At 47.0% G+C, this 16,865-nt stretch overlaps 1 protein-coding gene across 1 annotated transcript in view; it reads right to left on the reverse strand.

Annotated features, from left to right (window-relative positions):
* Nucleotides 1-919: 919 nt before the first annotated feature.
* The window catches only part of ASB1 (ankyrin repeat and SOCS box containing 1), a 91,355-nt gene continuing 75,409 nt past the window's right edge, over nucleotides 920-16,865 (reverse strand). Inside the window, exon 5 of the mRNA XM_064286442.1 lies at nucleotides 920-15,876. Within this exon, the coding sequence (XP_064142512.1) occupies nucleotides 15,872-15,876 (5 nt within the window). The 3' untranslated portion in view covers nucleotides 920-15,871. The remainder of the gene's footprint in view (nucleotides 15,877-16,865) is intronic.

A 16,865-nucleotide genomic window follows, 5' to 3' on the forward strand; every position in this document is an offset into this window, starting at 1 on the left:
ACTAGGCCTTCCCCACTCTGTGCCTGGCAGGTGGAGTCTCCCCGCAGACACAGAAGGCCAGGTGCTATGTGGACAGAAGGAGAGGGGAAAAGTGGGAAGCGAGGAAGTACAGCCTGACTAGTGTCCCTCAGGAGTGGCAGACCAGGGCCCAAGGCTCCTCCAGCCTCCTCTGCTGGTGGGGCTGCCCTCGTCAGACTTCTGTGTGTCCCAAGCCCACCACAGCTGACTTATAGCTTGGGTGTGGGTGAACCTCCAGAGACTCTGGAGTCAGACGGCCTGGTTCCAGACCCAGCTCCAATGCTTGACAGTGGTAGGATCATGACCACTTAGGCCTCTGCTCCTTAACCTCAAAATGAGTGGACAGGGGCAGGGGGAGATGGTGATGGTAGTACCCAGGACCAGCTTCACAGGCATTCAAACTATGCCGTCACCTGAGCTCAGAGGCCACTGCACCTAGAGGAGGGTCCCTGCATCCATAAGGGCCTGCACTAGCTTAACGCTCTGTGCCACCATCTTGGAGGCCTGAGCTCTGTTTGAACAAGGGCCCACACTTTGATTTTGCACTGGTCCCCATACAGTATGTAGCCATCCTGACAACACCTACCTGAGGGGCCACTGAGAGAATTAGTGCAAAAACACAATGCACTGCACCTGGTCCGGGTGACTTTTCAGTTGGTGGCATTTCCTATCCTGGGCTCCTCAGTGACTGATGACCTGATCCATTGTAGCCCAAAGCTGCTGGCTCTCTGGCTGTCCCGGACTGATTCCAGCAGCATCGCCACCCCCAAGAACTAGGCAGCCAGCTCTTTTTACAGCCCCCCCACCCCCACCCCACAGTGAGAAACTGGGGATTTGGGAAATTCCCTACAGTTACCCATGGATATTTTGTAGGTCCTGAAACTCCGAGCTGGGCAAGGGGGCTGGAGGCGCTACTCCCCATCCAGTTGGGCGCTGGACGGCTAGATGGGGGCTTCCCCAGGCCCCGGGCCTGCATGAGCCACGCAAACTCTTCATGGCAGGTTTATGAGAAGGGTGATGGCCTCCAAGGGGAGCGAGCTCTGCTGAATATCACTATCCTGGACAATTAGAGAGGAGATATTTCAGGAATTATATATGCAAACAGTCGAAAGGCAAATGGTTTTAATAATGACTTATTAAAAGGTTTTTCTCCAGACCAAGGGGCCCCAAGCACATAAAGCCCAGAGCACTTAGGGTAATGGATTTAAGCACAGGGACGAGGTCCCCACACAGAGAGGCCCCGAGCACATAAAGCCCAGAGCACTTAGAGTGATGGATTTAAGCACAGAGGCAAGGTCCAGGGCCTTCTCCCAGTGTACAGCAGACACAGGGGCACCCTGGGAGTTTCTGTTCGGGTTTTTTCTCCACACTGGGACAGGATGCTCAGGGCCAATGGCTCAGGGCTGAGTTCCCGTCGCTGTTTCTCACTGCAGGGGGAACGAGGTGCGAGGGTGCTGCCCTCCAGAAAGTTGTTGCTGTTAGTTGTCGTCGAGAAAATTCCTACTCCTGGCAACCTCATGTGTGCAAGGTAGAACTGCTCCATAGTGTTTCCAAGGTTGTGGCCTTTCAGAAGCAGGTTGCCAGGCCTGTTGTCTGAGGCACCTCTGGTGGGTTCAGACCACCAACCTTTAAGCTAGTAGTTGAGTCCTTAACTGTAGGAGCCACCCGGGGACTCCCAGAGCATTTTGTTGTTGTTAGGTTCCATCGAGTTGGTTCCAACTCATAGCCACCCTATGTACAACAGAATGACACACTGCCCGGTCCTGATTCATCCTCACAATCACTATGCCAGAGCCCATTGTTGCAGCCTCTGTGCCAATCCATCTCATTGAGGGTCTTCCTCTTTTTTGATGACCCTCTACTTTACCAAGCATGATGTCCTTCTCCAGGGACTGATCCTCCTGAGAACATGTCCAAAGTATGTGAGCGTAATTACTCCATCTTTGCTTCTGAGGAGTATTCTGATTGCACTTCTTCCAAGACAGATTTGTTCGTTCTTTTAGCAGTCCATGGTATGTTCAATATTTTTGGCCAACACCACAATTCAAAGGAGTCAATTCTTCTTTGGTCTTCCTTATTCATTGTCCAGGTTTCACTTACATATGAGGCGATTGAAAATACCATAGCTTGGGTCAGGTGCACCTTAGTCTTCAAGGTGACATCTTTGCTTTTCAACACTTTAAAGAGGCCTTTTACAGTAGATTTGCTCAATGCAATGCATCTTTTGATTTCTTGACTGCTGCTTCCATGAAATCCTTGGCAACTTCAATATTTTCTCCATTTATCATGATGTTTCTTATTGGTCCATCCAGTTGTGAGGATTTTTGTTTCCTTTATGTTGAGGTGTAATCCATGCTGAAGGCTGTGGTCTTTGATCTTCATCGAGTTCTCTTCACTTTCAGAAAGGAAGATTGTGTCATCTGCATAATGAGTCTTCCTCCAATCCTGATGCCCCGTTCTTCTTCATATAGTCCAGCTTCTCAGATTATTTGCTTGGCATACAGATTGAATAGGTATGGTGAAAGGGTACAACCCTGACACACACCTTTCCTGACTTTAAACCAATCAGTATCCCCTTGTTCCGTCCAAACAACTGCCTCTTGATCTATGTAAAGGTTCCTCATGAGCACAATTAATGTTCTGGAATTCCCATTCTTTGCAATGTTATCCATAATTTGTTATGATCCACACAGTCAGATGCCTTTGCATAGTCAATAAAACACAGGTAAACATCCTTCTGGTATTCTCTGCTTTCAGCCAGGATCCATCTGACATCTGCAATGATATCCCTGTTCTGAATCCACCTTGAATTTCTGGCAGTTCACTGTTGAGATGTACTGGTACAACCAGCCTTGAATTATCTTCAGCAAAGTTTTACTTGTCTATGGTATTAATGATATTGTTCAATTATTTCTGCCTTCTGTTGGATCACCTTTCTTTGAAACTGGCACAAATATGGATCTCTTCCAGTCGGTTGGCCAGGTAGCTGCCTCCCAAATTTCTTGGCACAGAAGAGTGAGCACTTCTAGCAATGCACGCTTTGTTGAAACATCGCAACTGATATTCCATCAATTCCTGCAGCCTTCTTTTTCACCAATGATTTCAGTGCAGCTTGGACCTCTTCCTTCAGTGACATCGGTTCCTGATCATATGCTACCTCCTGAAATGACAGAACGTCGACCAATTCTTTTCGGTACAATGGCTGTGTATTCTTTCCATTTTCTTTTGATGCTTCCTGCATCATTTAGTATTTTCCCTGTAAAATCCTTCAATATTGCAACTTGAGACTTGAATTTTTCTTCTGTCCTTTAAGCTTGAGAAACACAGAGTGTGTTCTTCCCTTTTGGTTTTCTATCTCCAGGTCTTTGCACATTTCATTATAATACTTTACTTTGTCTTCTCAAAATCTTCTCTTCAGCTCTTTCATGTCACCATTTCTTCCTTTCACTTTAGCTACTCCACATTCAAGAGCAAGTCTTAGAGTCTCTTCTGACATCCATTTTGGTCTTTTCTTTCTTTCCAGTCTTTTTAATGACCTCTTGCTTTCTTCATGTATGAGGTCCTTGATGTCATTCCACAGCTCCTCTGATCTTTGGTAATTAGTGTTAAATGCATCAAATCTATTCTCGAGGTGGTCTCTAAATTCAGGTGAGATATACTCAAGGCCGTACTTTGGCTCTCGCTGACTTATTCTAATTTTCTTCAACCTCAACTTGCATATGAGCAATTGGTGGTCTATTCCACAATCGGCCCCTGGCCTTGTTCTGACTTATGATACTGAGCTTTTCCATTGCCTCTTTCCACAAATGTAGTCGATTTGATTCCTCTGCATTCCATCCGGTGAGGTCCAAGTATATAGTCGCCGTTTACGTTGGTGAAAAAAGGTATTTGCAATAAAGAAGTCACTGGTCTTGCAAAACTCAATCATGCAATCTCCAGAGTTTTTCTATCACCGACATAACTACCTCTAATCCTGCCTCATTAACATCATAGAGGTAGGGTTTACAACACATAGGGAAATCATATCAGATGACAAAATGGTGGACAATCACACAGTACTGGGAATCATGGCCTAGCCAAGTTGACACACATTTCTACAGACACAGTGCGAACCCTGACAGCTTCCTAGCAGTTTTCCTATATTGTTCCTTTATATATAGTGCTGTATTGTTTGCCTTCTCTTTCATTCTGTCCTTTCTTATAGTTTGGAAGAATACAGTCTAATGTTCTTGTTGTTGTTTTAGCTGTAGTTATTTTTATACCTTTAAATAGACTGCTTAAATCTGTATTTCTGAATGCATTATCTTCAGAAAAAAAACAGCACGAGGAAATTAACATAACTACAATTTTTCCTGTTTTTCCATCCACCTATTTTTGGTTGATGTGCTCCATAAGTTTTTTTTTCTAGTGTTAAATTATGCAGACAATCGGTAAGTGGGCTTGACAGCTTTTCATTACGTTACATTATTCAGTTAAACTATTGTGATTTTATTTTACTAAAGATTATTAATATTTATCCAAAAAATATTTATTGGCCACTTGCTAAGTGCCGGACCCTGCTCTTGCTGGTGGTACAGCAATACACAAAAAGTATAAGCCCCTGTCCTCGAAGACTCAGTCTATAAAGGAAGACAAAGGTTAAGTGACTTGTCCCACAAATAGACGTGTAGTCAACTTCAGTTCTTAATTGCACTGTTTTCCTTTTCAGCCTCTTGAGATCGGGGTTATCTTAAAATCTATGACATCTTATAATGTCCACCATTCAAGTGGAAACCTGATTAGATCAGGAATCAAGAGAACTTTTATATTCTGATGCGTAACCATATTTACTCCATTATTCAGACCTAACTCTAAGTCTACACGGATTCTGTGCTCACCGCCTGCCCTTTCTTTCCCGAATTCACATTTTTTAATTTATTACTTTCATTCATCTTTCATTCGGTTACAACAGATCTTCGAGTAGTTTTCATTGCTGTTGTTGTTTAATTTAGAAAGAATACACAGGGGTAACCTGTTCTCCTACAGAAGATAATGTCTTTTGCTGCCATTACATACAAGCATATGGCTGGGGAAAAACAAAATTTTTGGTTTCACAGGTGCTTCCCCTCAACACTTGTACATTTTGACCCACTATCTTCTGTCACCCAAAATTGAGAAAATTCTGACAACAGCCTCATTACTTGCCTTTCTAAATGATCCTGTTGTTATTACTGGATACCTGTGAGATTCTGCTCTTCATCATTGAAATGGAGAAACTTCACCAGGATGTGTCTTGGTGGTGTTGTTGTTAATGTTTTCTCAGGCACCTTGATACTTACTGAAATGTAGATTCAGGGCTCCCTCCAGTTCCAAAAATGTTCTTCTAGTATAGCTTCAAAAATATTATTTCTGCTCTTGTTGGTCCGTTCTCTTATTCAAGCACACCAATTCTCCTTATGTTGCATCTGCATTGCCAGCCATTCATATCTTTTAGCACCTCCCTGATTTATTTAATTCTAGTGATTTTTGGTTTGGTTTTGTAATACCAATGATTGTTTTTCCTAGAGTATTTATTCCATGTCTTACTTCTCCTTACTGCAATAGCCTATCGGCTTCTTTAACATCTTTCTTCTGTCAGCTCCCTTAGAATCTTTCTACTTTTTCATCTTATATTTCCTGTCTTTTCAAAGGGTCTATGTTTCTTAATTTCCTTGAGGGTGCAAGGCATTTAATTTCTATCTAAATTTTTATTTTTTGTTTTCTGGATAATCTTTAAAACCATGCTCTTTCTTTGTTGTATGACATGCTTTATCCTTATTTTTGTTCTGGAGTTTTATTAGAGACCCCATGTAAAATCAAAAGCATTTAATTCAGCATTGCTTCCCCAAAGTAACTGGATTCCAAGAAATGTCCAGATCCCATACCAAGCAGTGTAAGACAAAGCATCTGATCTAACCAAACTGTGAATTGTTTCTTTCACTCCCATACAGACTTGAGAATGGGGGTCTCAGAAGAAATGATTAGCAGAAGAAATCATTTATAGCATAAGAGTCTATTGTCTAGAAAAGGCTGTAAGTCAATTACATAAACGTCTATGCCACAGGTTAGAATGTAATTGCCATAAAATTGTTATTCTATCTGGAGATTTGGAGATTGAAGAGCTTACTTTCCACTGGAAGGGATTGGTAGCTCTTAGCTCCAGTTATGAGTTTGGAAAGGCCTGGTACAGAAGGGCATGTCTCCCCACTGTAGGTACGAGCTGGTGGAGAAGGCCACCCAGTCGTGAAGGTTGGAGTTGCCCAGAAGAATGGCCAGTGGGGATGGGGAATAGAGGTATTCCAGGAAGAGGGAACAGCATAAGCTAAGTCACTACAGTGGCAAATACACAAGTTGGAGTCAGACTGCGGGTCATCGGGTAAGAACAGACTGGCTGGTGTGCATGTTAGAGAGGGTTCTTCCTTAGCACCACCAGGCAGATAACTTCACCTTTATGAATCTGTAAACCGAAAGGGCTATATGATGTCTAAAGTTTCTTTCAGTTTAAACTTTCTATCCTAAAGCCTCATTTTCCTTACAGTGTCTCATAGCTAAGAAGTGGCTTCTTAGTCAAATAAACATGGGAAACACTCATCGATAGCCCTGTCTTAGAGATTCCAATGCACATTGGCATGATGAAACGAAATGCTTCACCCAAGCTTCAGCCAGAACTTCCCAATACATAGATCACAGATCCTTTGATCACATAACATCTACTACATCTCCTCAGATCAGTGTTCCATAGTCCATCCATTGGGTGATGGTGCAGGAAGTAACTCTCCAGACACTTGATGAATGCTGTTTTTCTGCCCACGGCCCCTCTTTTAATTAGATAACACACGCACGCACATGCATACGCGCACAAACACATGCTCACGCACACACACAGGTGGCTTTGCTGGGACTGTCACCCATAGTCCCCTGACACCTTAGCTAGGCCTGGAGTGAGCACGTGATCGAGCCTGGCCAGTTACAGAACTCCATCTCTCTGCACAATAGTTGGTCCAGGGCGGGGCATGTGACAAGCAGAGCTGGTAAAGGTCCTGCCCTGAGACTAGGTAAACAGGTGCATCAGGAGAGATTGTGCGTTTATTTGTCTCACTTTATCCCAGTTACACTTTAGCATGGCGTGATTATACATCTCATGCTGACTTAAGATCTTGGGCCTGTGTGGTGGGCAGGGGAAGGAGGAGGGAAAAAAAGGCTCTGTGAGCTGTGATGTCAGCCTGGGCTGCAGGGGGGTCTTTTCTTGCTTGCAGACCATGCAACAGATGGGAGATGGAGGGAAAGGGGAAAACCAACAGCATGCACCCCAGATCCTGCTGGACTCGGAGCTCATCCTCTCAACTTCCCAATTACAGGAGCTAAAATTCCCCTTTTGAGCTCAATCTCCTCTGAGTTGTCACAGGCCACCAGGAAGCCTGAGCAACACGCTGCCTGTGGACTAGGAGCCCCTTTCCGTTGATCCTAAGTAGGCCATTTCCCTCTTCAAGCGTCTGTGGATGTGAAGCATGGGTTTGGAACTGGACAATCTTTCAGGTTCCTTTGGCTCCGTGAGATTCGCATGTAAAATTCCACCCAGCACGACTCAGCAAGAAGTGCTCTGGAGAGAGGAGAAAGAAGCTGCAGGCTGTTGATAAAATCACGAAGCCCCTTGGCTCCATGCTTCAAACAAGAGTCTTACCAGCATCTAGGACCGTCTTTGAACTGCTTTTAAAGAGCACTGATTAATGTGACGCTTCACGTGCCCACCGTGAAATCACGAAGGCCCTCAGATCTCCCGCAAGCCGCCCCATCAATCAAAGATGAAACTGGGACTCTGCTCAGAGACCAGGGAGTCCTGGAGCTCTGCCACAGAAGAATCCTGGGATTTGAATGAGGGAAGAAGCAGAGACAGGGAAAAAGGAGAGGTTGCTTCCAGAAGGAATAAATTTGTGCATGTCCTTTGATCTCGCTCTGATTTTTGTTTTAGCCACATCCTTTTCACTGCGCCACTCAGCTAAAGATGCTTTAAATTAGATGGAGCTAGGAAGCCTTTTCCTCCCCCTCGTCTTTTCCCTGCCCACCATGCAGGCCCGGGGTCTTAAATCAGTGTGAGATGTATAATCACGCCATGCTTAAACGTAACTGGGATCAAGTGAGGCAAATAAATAAACTCGAAGGCAGCAGACACCTTTGGAACGCTGCTTGCCGCAGTCCCCGCGTGCCGGCAGACAGCTGCCTCTCAAGGCAGACCTGAAGCGGCAGTATTTACACTGCTTTGATTTGGAGTGACGTTCAGGGGCTCTGGCTCATAGGTTGCTGCTGACTGGATTTGCACAAAAATCAGTATTCATTATCACTGGTCTATGTTTCCTTCCCTTTTCTATGTTCCTTCCTGTCACAGGTGTCCAGGCTGAGCAGGCGTTTTTGTGAATCCGTCATCCTTCTCTTTTATCTTCCTTTAATTGGGTCTTTGGATAGCACAAAAGGTTCAGAGGCCCCGGAGAGCAGAGAGATGGGGAAGTGGGGCCTGGGTCACTCCGTGAGGCACCAATGGCTACTAAGCCAAAGGCCAGCCCATTCTGTTCAACATTCGGCTGATGGCTGTCTACCAGCAACTTCCTTCTGGTGCTCTGAAGAGGCAGATGCCTGGGGCACTTTAGTGAAGGGTCCCAGTGAACCTCTCCTCTGTGGAATGTTTTCTCTACCAATCTGACTCCCATGGTCAGCCATTTTGCTCTGGAGTCACCAGCACTCTGGGCCCATCACCTGGTGCACCCATCATGGTGTCATTTTGTCCATTTCTACCCTGTGAGACACCGCATCTGCTCTTAGACCCCAAGTGCAGCTGTGACGCCTCAGAGCCATTGGGCCCCCAGCACTGAGGTGGGGCCTTGAATATGAAAGCACCATGAACACGGAAGCCTCGACACAGTAGCTACCTAATCTAAGAACTTAGAAGCATATCCATTTCTGATCCTTAACGGAGAGACACTTTAAATATATACCTTTATAAATAGCATCTAATAACGTTTTTCTTTGCGATTCTGTTAGCATCATATGACTTCAGAGCTCGTCGTATCTCTTACCTATTCTCTGACAAAGTTTCAATAGCTGATGCCACATGGGTGTCAGTCTCTCTTTCCTTTAGTTCCTCTTTGACTGCTGAGCTTCATTTTCCGCGCCTATACCAGCACCTCAGTTTCTTACTGGGGGATGCCCTCTCCCCTGTTCACAGGCTGAGAGGATAATTCTGCATAATCAGCTTGTTACAGAAGTGACAAGGCCTGGGACAGCCAGGGGCACCCCCAGATCTGCCAACTGAGCACATTCTCAGTAGGTCTGGAACAACTGGAGGGAGGTGCAGGTGGCCCACTTCCTCCCCTAACGTCCTGTTATGACGTGTCCTACCTCCTGCTTCCTGCCTCAGAGCCCCTTGAGGTTTGTTAATTCCACACCTGGTACCCAGCCCCCGGGGAATTCTGGGAACATCTCACCACTCCTCCCTGAACACACATGCTCGATATTCTTTCAATAAAACCACCTAGATGAAATCCATTTCTTGACGGTAATTCTTAGAATCTATTTTCATTTCTTCTTAAGCATCTCTTTTGACCCATGTCCCAAGAAAATCTCTCATTCCATCCAATACTTTAATGTATTAGGATAGAGTTTGTGGCAGAGAGCAGTGTTCATAAACATTCAACTTATTCCCCACATTGCCCCTCCCCTTGTGGTTCAGCAGGGTCACATGACTGATTCTGGCCAGTGGGCTTTGGGCAGAAGTGACATGTGTCAACTCTAAGCCAAAACCTAGAAGAGCTGGTGCATGACCTCCAAGAGTCTCTTCCCCTGCTATAATATCCCAGACGGAGTCTCACCCTGGGTCCCCGGATATCTGTGTGGAACACAGCCCCTGCTGACCTACGCTTAACATGGAGCCGGAGGAGGAACCTTGTTGGGTTAAGCCTCTGAGATACCGCTATTAGTCTGTCTCATTCTTAATATCAATTATTTGTACGCCTTGCTTGGAAACATCTTCTCCACCCGCAAAATACGAAAACATTCTCCTATGTCTCCTTCAGGCAACAGAGTCTTTCTTACACCTAGATCTTTAAGCCAGCTGGAATTTTTTTTTTAAGGTACAGATGGTGGAAGGGTGTCACTTTTTTACGCAATATTTTTCCTGTGGACAGACAGTTGTCAAAAATGATGCATTAAATTTTCCCTACTCATTTGAAATGCCACCCTTAGCAAATGACACAGCCCTCCCTATCATGGTATCTATAACCAGAAACTTCACATTGGTGACTAGTACACTAACTGAAATTACAGGGTTGTTGTAAAATATCAGCAGATTTGGGGAAGTTATTCAGCATGTTAACCAAGAGTCAGTGTCTCTCTGGACATCTGTAATAGCAAAGGGCTCAGTCAATGTAGCCTGATGAGGTTTTAGTTTCAGACCTCACCTTCTTCTCCTTTCCCTGGCTGCAGCAGCTGATTGAATTTGCATACAAATCAATGGATGTGTTGGCCCAAGACTCCGTCCCTCCACCACAGTCAGCACATCTCAGGAATCTACACAGCTGGATACTTGTCTATCGACCCAGCGTGGAAGGACACACAATCCCCACCAATTCCATCTCCCTCTGCCACGTCGTAACCTTCGCACTAAGTGCTGGATACATGAACAGCTGCAGCCTCCCTGGTCATTGGTCACTCCAGCAATCCAAAGGACCCACCCAAGAAATGGAAGTGGTTGCCAGCTTTTGAGGTGGGAGGTGATAGGGTCCTCACTGTATTTTAGGAAAAGAATTCACTCCAAGGATGGATGTAGACCAGATTGGATAACTGAGACCTTGGGAGACGAAGGGCTCTGGAAAGCCCACAGGTTTGTGGTTAAGGAGGTCTAGATTCAAGTTTGACTCTGACTCTCAGGAGCTATGTGGCCTTAAACAACTTACCAGCCTTCCTCCCAACACCAGTCTCCTCTTCCCTAAAACAGGAATGGAAATGTTACCTGGCCCAGGTCATACAAGGATGCAACCCCAGGCGGGTCATGCCTACTATATTCACAGATCCTCAGTGTTATAGACTGAATTGTGCCCCACCCGCCCCATAGATATATTGAAGTCCTAACCCTTGAACCTGTGAACATGATCTTATTTGGAAATAGGGTCTTTGAAGATGTTATCAGTCAACATGAGTTCATACCAGAGTAGTTGTTATTAGGTGCCGTCAAGTCAGCTCCAACTCATAATGGCCCTATGTACAACAAACGGACACTGCCCAGTCCTGCACCATCCTCACAATCGTTGCTATGTGTGAGCCCGTTTTTGCAGCCACTGTGTCAATCCATCTCAATGAGTCTTCCTCTTTTTCTCTGACATTCTACTTTACCAAGCATGATGCTCTTCTCCAGGGACTGGTCCCTTCTGACAATATGTCCAAAGTATGTGGGATGAAGTCTTGCCATCCTCACTTCTAAGAAGCATTCTGGCTGTACTTCTTCCAACACAGACTTGTTTGTTCTTTTGGCAGTCCATGGTATATTCGATATTCTTTGCCAACACCACAATTCAAAGGTGTCAATTCTTTTGTCTTCCTTATTCATTATCCAGCTTCCAAATTCATATAAGGCAATTGAAAACAGCATCGCTTGGGTCAGGTGCACCTTAGTCCTCAAAGTAGGCCCTAATGCCACCTGAGTGGTGTCCTCATAGAGACACACAGGCACAGAGGAGACGGCCATACGGTGATGGATTTATGCTGCAGCTGCAAGCCAATGACACTGGGGTTACAGAAGCTGGAGAGACAAGAAAGGATCTGCCCCTAGAGCCTTCAGAGAGAGCATGGCCCTGCTGACACCTTGAATTTGGACTCTCAGCCTCCAGAACTAGGAGAGAATAAACTTCCATTCTTACAAGCCCCAATCTTGTGTCACTTTGCTTTGCAGCCCAGGAACCCTGGTGCACTTGGTAGTTGGGACTCTATCACCTCAGCGTGTATCGTGGCTCAGGTATGTTTTCGTTACAACCTTGTGAGTTGGGTGCCCTTTTGGTAGTGGCCAGTGCAGAGTGCAAGAAGCAAAGAGGTGCTCTCCATGAACCTGAGATCTGTGGGCCCCCTTCTCAATTCTGTCACTGATTATAAGCAGAAGGCCTCAGGCTGGAGAATCATGTGCTAGGTAAACTCATGGTTGGGAAGATCTCCAAAAGTTGCAGATCCAAAGACAAACGGAAAAGTGACAGGCTTCTTTATCCAGAGTATGACACCCTGGAGGCTCCCGTCACCCCAACCACGGCATGGTGATGCCCTGCAAGTTCCCCTTTCCCCCAGGACAAGGCCTGTTTTGGCTTCAAGGGACATCAGGGGTACTCTGGGCTTTTCTCAGCCTCGAGTAAACTGCAGACGTATGTCAGCATATGTCAACAGGCAGACCACGGCAACCCTGCAGTTGACCCTACCAATAACCAGCTGCTGCCGAGTCACCCCCGACTCAGGGTGACCCCATGTGTATCAGAGTAGAACTGCTCCATAGGGTTTTCAATGGCTGATTTTTTCAGAAGTAGATCATCAAGCCTGTCTTCTGAGGCACCTCTGGGTAGACTCCAACCCCCAATCTTTTGGTTAGCAGCCGAGCGCATTAACCATTTGCATCACCCAGGGACTCCACAGCAGGCCTGAATTAAAGCCGATGCCTGGAGGATTCAGCTGAAGGTCACAGGGTCTGTACCTAAGAAGGGGTGTCTTCATGGCGTCAGAGACGCTGAAATGCAGGGTAAGGAGGCCGGGACCTGCCGGGAGACACGGGCTGGGCGTGGCACTCAGCAGACAGGTGTGCCTTGTCTCATTAACCAGAGAGGAAGCTTTGTGCCAGGGCCACATCCAAGCCTGGGACGGGGCCTCTCTTGAGTTTGCCGTGTGAAGCCACAGAGATGAGTTTATGAACCAGTGATCCAAACCCGCCCTCCCCGCGCTCTTGCGAGCACCACGATTAAAGCCCCTCTGGCCTCCAGATGCAGGTCTGCAAACTATTTCCCTCTTGTTATTTCAAGCTCAGGGCCTTGATCTTTTGCCACTTTGGAAGAAGCAGAGAAACAAAGAGGCCCGGAGCTGGAGCTTCACAGTGAGGCTGGCTTCCCGTCCAGCCTGTCTTCCCAATGCTGGTACTAACAAGCCATTACTTTGATGGAGGAAGGCAGGAATCCAGCCAGGGAGTGCCCTGGGGATCCACTGGCAATCCCAGGAGGAAGAGCCACCCAGCTGCTCCCTCTCTTGTCTCCTGTGGACCCTTGATGTCTTCTCATTCTTGTCTGAGGTCAGCAATGGCAGAGCAGGTCAGCAGGAGCCTTGGCTGCACTCATTCATTCATTCATTCACTCAAGTTGACCATGCAGGAGTCAGTCGAAGGTGGAGAAAGAAGAGGAAGAGCAGAAGCCAGTACGTGCGGCCACACCCCTTCCTGCCCCTCTTCTCCCATGATGGTCTGTAGGTGCAGGACAGCATGTGTACCACATCCCTGCTGTGTGACTTTTCAATTGTGTCCCATGGGGGGAGGGAGCAGGGCTCCTGGAATCCCAGTCCCAGCTTTACCACATGGGTTTGTCCTTTCTGAGCCTGTTTCTCCAAATGGTTATCATGAGACTTGAATGAGGCCCTATGGCTGCCTGGTAAAACACTGCACCTCCAGAAGGGCCTAAAGAATGTGCTTGTCCCTGTGGGCTCCATGAAGACAGGCAGGAACCGAGGGAAGCACACCATAGGCCCGTCAGCCTGCTGCTGGGGTCACCTCTGGGGCTAGGGGGCTGGAGGCTGGGCCCCAGAGGGCAGGGTCACAGGTGAGTGAGACAATGTGAATGGAAGGGTGGGCCTCTGGGACAATCTTCAGGCCAGACCTCACCTGGGGAGACCCCTCCCCATGACCTTTCTCCAGGGGCTGAACCAGCCTCCAGAGATGCACAATCCAGGCTGCTTGAATGGCAGCAAGCAAAGATATCTCTGGTTCAGAGGGAAAACCTGGGCCAGGGGAGGGCAGACTCCCGGCATGAACCCAAGACGGCATCCAGACCCATCTCTAATCACCAAGGGGCAAATGACCCACTCTGGGGCTCAGCTTCCTGGTCTTCAATAGTGGGGCCGGACCATATACCAGAAGTTGTGCGCACGCGTTTGTGTGTGTGCACGCATATATGCACACACTCCCAGAAAGAGGCTCTGTGGTTTTCAACAGATCACCAGAGGGGCCCAGGACTGAACACTGAGCAAGAGCCACAGTGGTAGGTACTCGTCAGGAACCTCCAGACTCAACACCCCAACTACTGCAGCTGGTGCAGCCTCCCTGGGTGGGGCAGGGGCACCCCAGGCAGCAAACCCAACCCCACAGCCAGCAGGAGCCCATGCAGACTGATGAGAGCACCCCAACTTTTCCTTTGCTCCCTCTGCATAGTAAAAGCAGTGGGGTAATTGTCCAAATACTGTTAATTGAAGAACAGCAAAGAGAGGCCCAGGATGGAGATTAAAGGAATGAGTTAGCCTTACAGGAATCGCTCCTGATAGGCCAGACCTCAAAGCTAGACATTTAATTGATGAATTCCTCCCTGTACAAATAAACAAAGAGAGGACTCAGCCCTGCCTCCTATCACAAAGAGAGCGGGAAAGGGGGAGCTGGAATCTGCCCCACACATGGCAAGTCAGGGAATGCGTGTGGGTCCCCGTGTGTGCACGTGCATGCCTATGGAAGTGAATACATGGTGTGTGTGTGAAGCGTGTGCTGACATCAAGTGTTCAGTCCGCTGTTTGCCTGAGGAGGCAGAAGTGCTCTGAGTGAAAATCAGATGCAGACTCGTCCCAGCAAAGTCCAAGTCTAATTAAAGCATGTGCCTCCTCCTTCCCCCCTCACTGGGCACCCAGACGACCCCTGCCCCATGCTCAGCAGCTTTTGTAGGTTTGCTGCACTTTTACAAGAAGATGCTGACCATTATCCCACCACATACGTCTGGCGGATTGTTCCCTTAAACCTCCTGAGTCTAAGAGGACACTTCGTTATCTAGTGCTCTAACGGGAATACCACAAGTGGTGCCTTTAACAGACAGACATTTCATATTCTCACAGTTAAGTGAGCTGGAAGCTTGAATTCGGGGTGCTGGCTCTAGAGGAAGGCTTTCTTTCTCTGTCAGCTATGGGGGAAGGTCCTTGTTCCTTGGTTCCTTGGCGATCTTCACATGGTAAGGCATCTGTCTTCCCTCTTGTTTGCTTGTTTGCTTGGTTGCTTGCTCAATCTGCTCTTTTTATATCTCAGAAGAGATTGACTTAAAACACACCTTACGATAATACTGCCTCATTAACATAACAAAGAAAATCCATATCCAAATGGGATTATAACCACAAGTATAAACAACAAAAGTATTGCCTTCTAGTCAATTCTGACTCATAGCGACCCTATAGGACAGAGCAGAACTGCCCCTTAGGATTTCCAAGGAGTGGCTGGTAGATTTGAACTGCTGACTTTTTTGGTTAGCAGCCTGAGCTCTGAACCATAGGCATTAGAATTTACAGTGCATATTTTTAGGGGGACAAAATTCAATCCATAACAGACGTTTAGTTCCATGGAAACTAGTGCGATCCTGAAGGATTCTGATGGAACCATGTCATATTCATGTCAGCCCTTCCTGGACCTCCGACAAGATGGGAATTCTTTCCCAGTGAGTCTCTGCTCCTGTTGCGGGAACATTGGCTTTGATGTGAGAGAAGTGCCGTCATTTGGGTTAACAGACGCAGCTGCCCTGTGAGGGATCCAGGGAGATGTTCCACTAATGAGCTGCAGCAAGTTCCAGAGCTGAGGCAGGGTTTTGCTTCATCCTGGATGGCGAAAGAAAGAAAGAAAAATGGCATAATAATGTACATTTATCAAAATACCATACATTCTTACACAAATCATCCACCCCAAAACACCCTCCCTCTTACCCACTGTCACCAAAAATAAAGAAGGAAAGGTCAAGGATGCTGAAATCAGGAAAGATGCAGCCTCAGGCTAGATGGTCTGGAAGAGCTCAGCTGAGGCTGCTGAGGCAGAAGGAACGCCAGGCAAAGCCAAAAAGATGTTCTGTTTGTCTGTCTTTGTACCCATCTCCTGTGCTATCAGTCTCCCTCAAATGTCAAGCTATCCTGATTTTTATCTGCGTTCGTGAAGGGGTGTCTACAGGCTTTGCCACAGGCTCCTGGGCATGGAGCAGGCAGGCAGGCCACAACTGGACAGAGCTGTCCTTCCCATTGTCCCTTCAGTGTCTGCTTGGTGACCCAAGCTGCCTCAAGCCAAAATGTGTCTCTCTGTGGTCTCCAACCCCCACAATAGGGGTCCTTCCTCAATGATTGAATATAGGATAGCCATGTCATGCATTAAAGAAACCGGACATCTCATTAACCACCATTCTTTCCTCTCCATATTTACCCGTGGTTGAATTCCAGCATCTCAAACCCTAACCTCAGCCCTAATTCTCTGCATGAATCATGTGGGCCATGAGAATTCTGAGCCGCTCTGCCCAGCCTCAGAAGGAACTAGGCTCAACAGGATTCTGTATGACCTTTTCTGGGATCCCATGGCCATGAGTCACGGTTGAGGATTTCAGAGGTTCAAGGAATAATGGAAAAGGAAGCCTCCTTAGTTTAGCTTCCATGACTATAGGAAGCTCAGGCAGATCACAGGTCATGGCCCATCACCTGCCATGGTCCACCCCGTATCATGGTCCATCCCTTGCCATGATCCATCATCTGCCATGATCCATCATCTGCCATGGCCTCTCATCTGTCATGGTCCATCATCTGTCATGGTCCATCCCCTGCCATGGTTC

Source organism: Loxodonta africana, chromosome 6, assembly GCF_030014295.1.
Source record: "Loxodonta africana isolate mLoxAfr1 chromosome 6, mLoxAfr1.hap2, whole genome shotgun sequence".
Classification (NCBI taxonomy): Eukaryota; Metazoa; Chordata; class Mammalia; order Proboscidea; family Elephantidae; genus Loxodonta; species Loxodonta africana.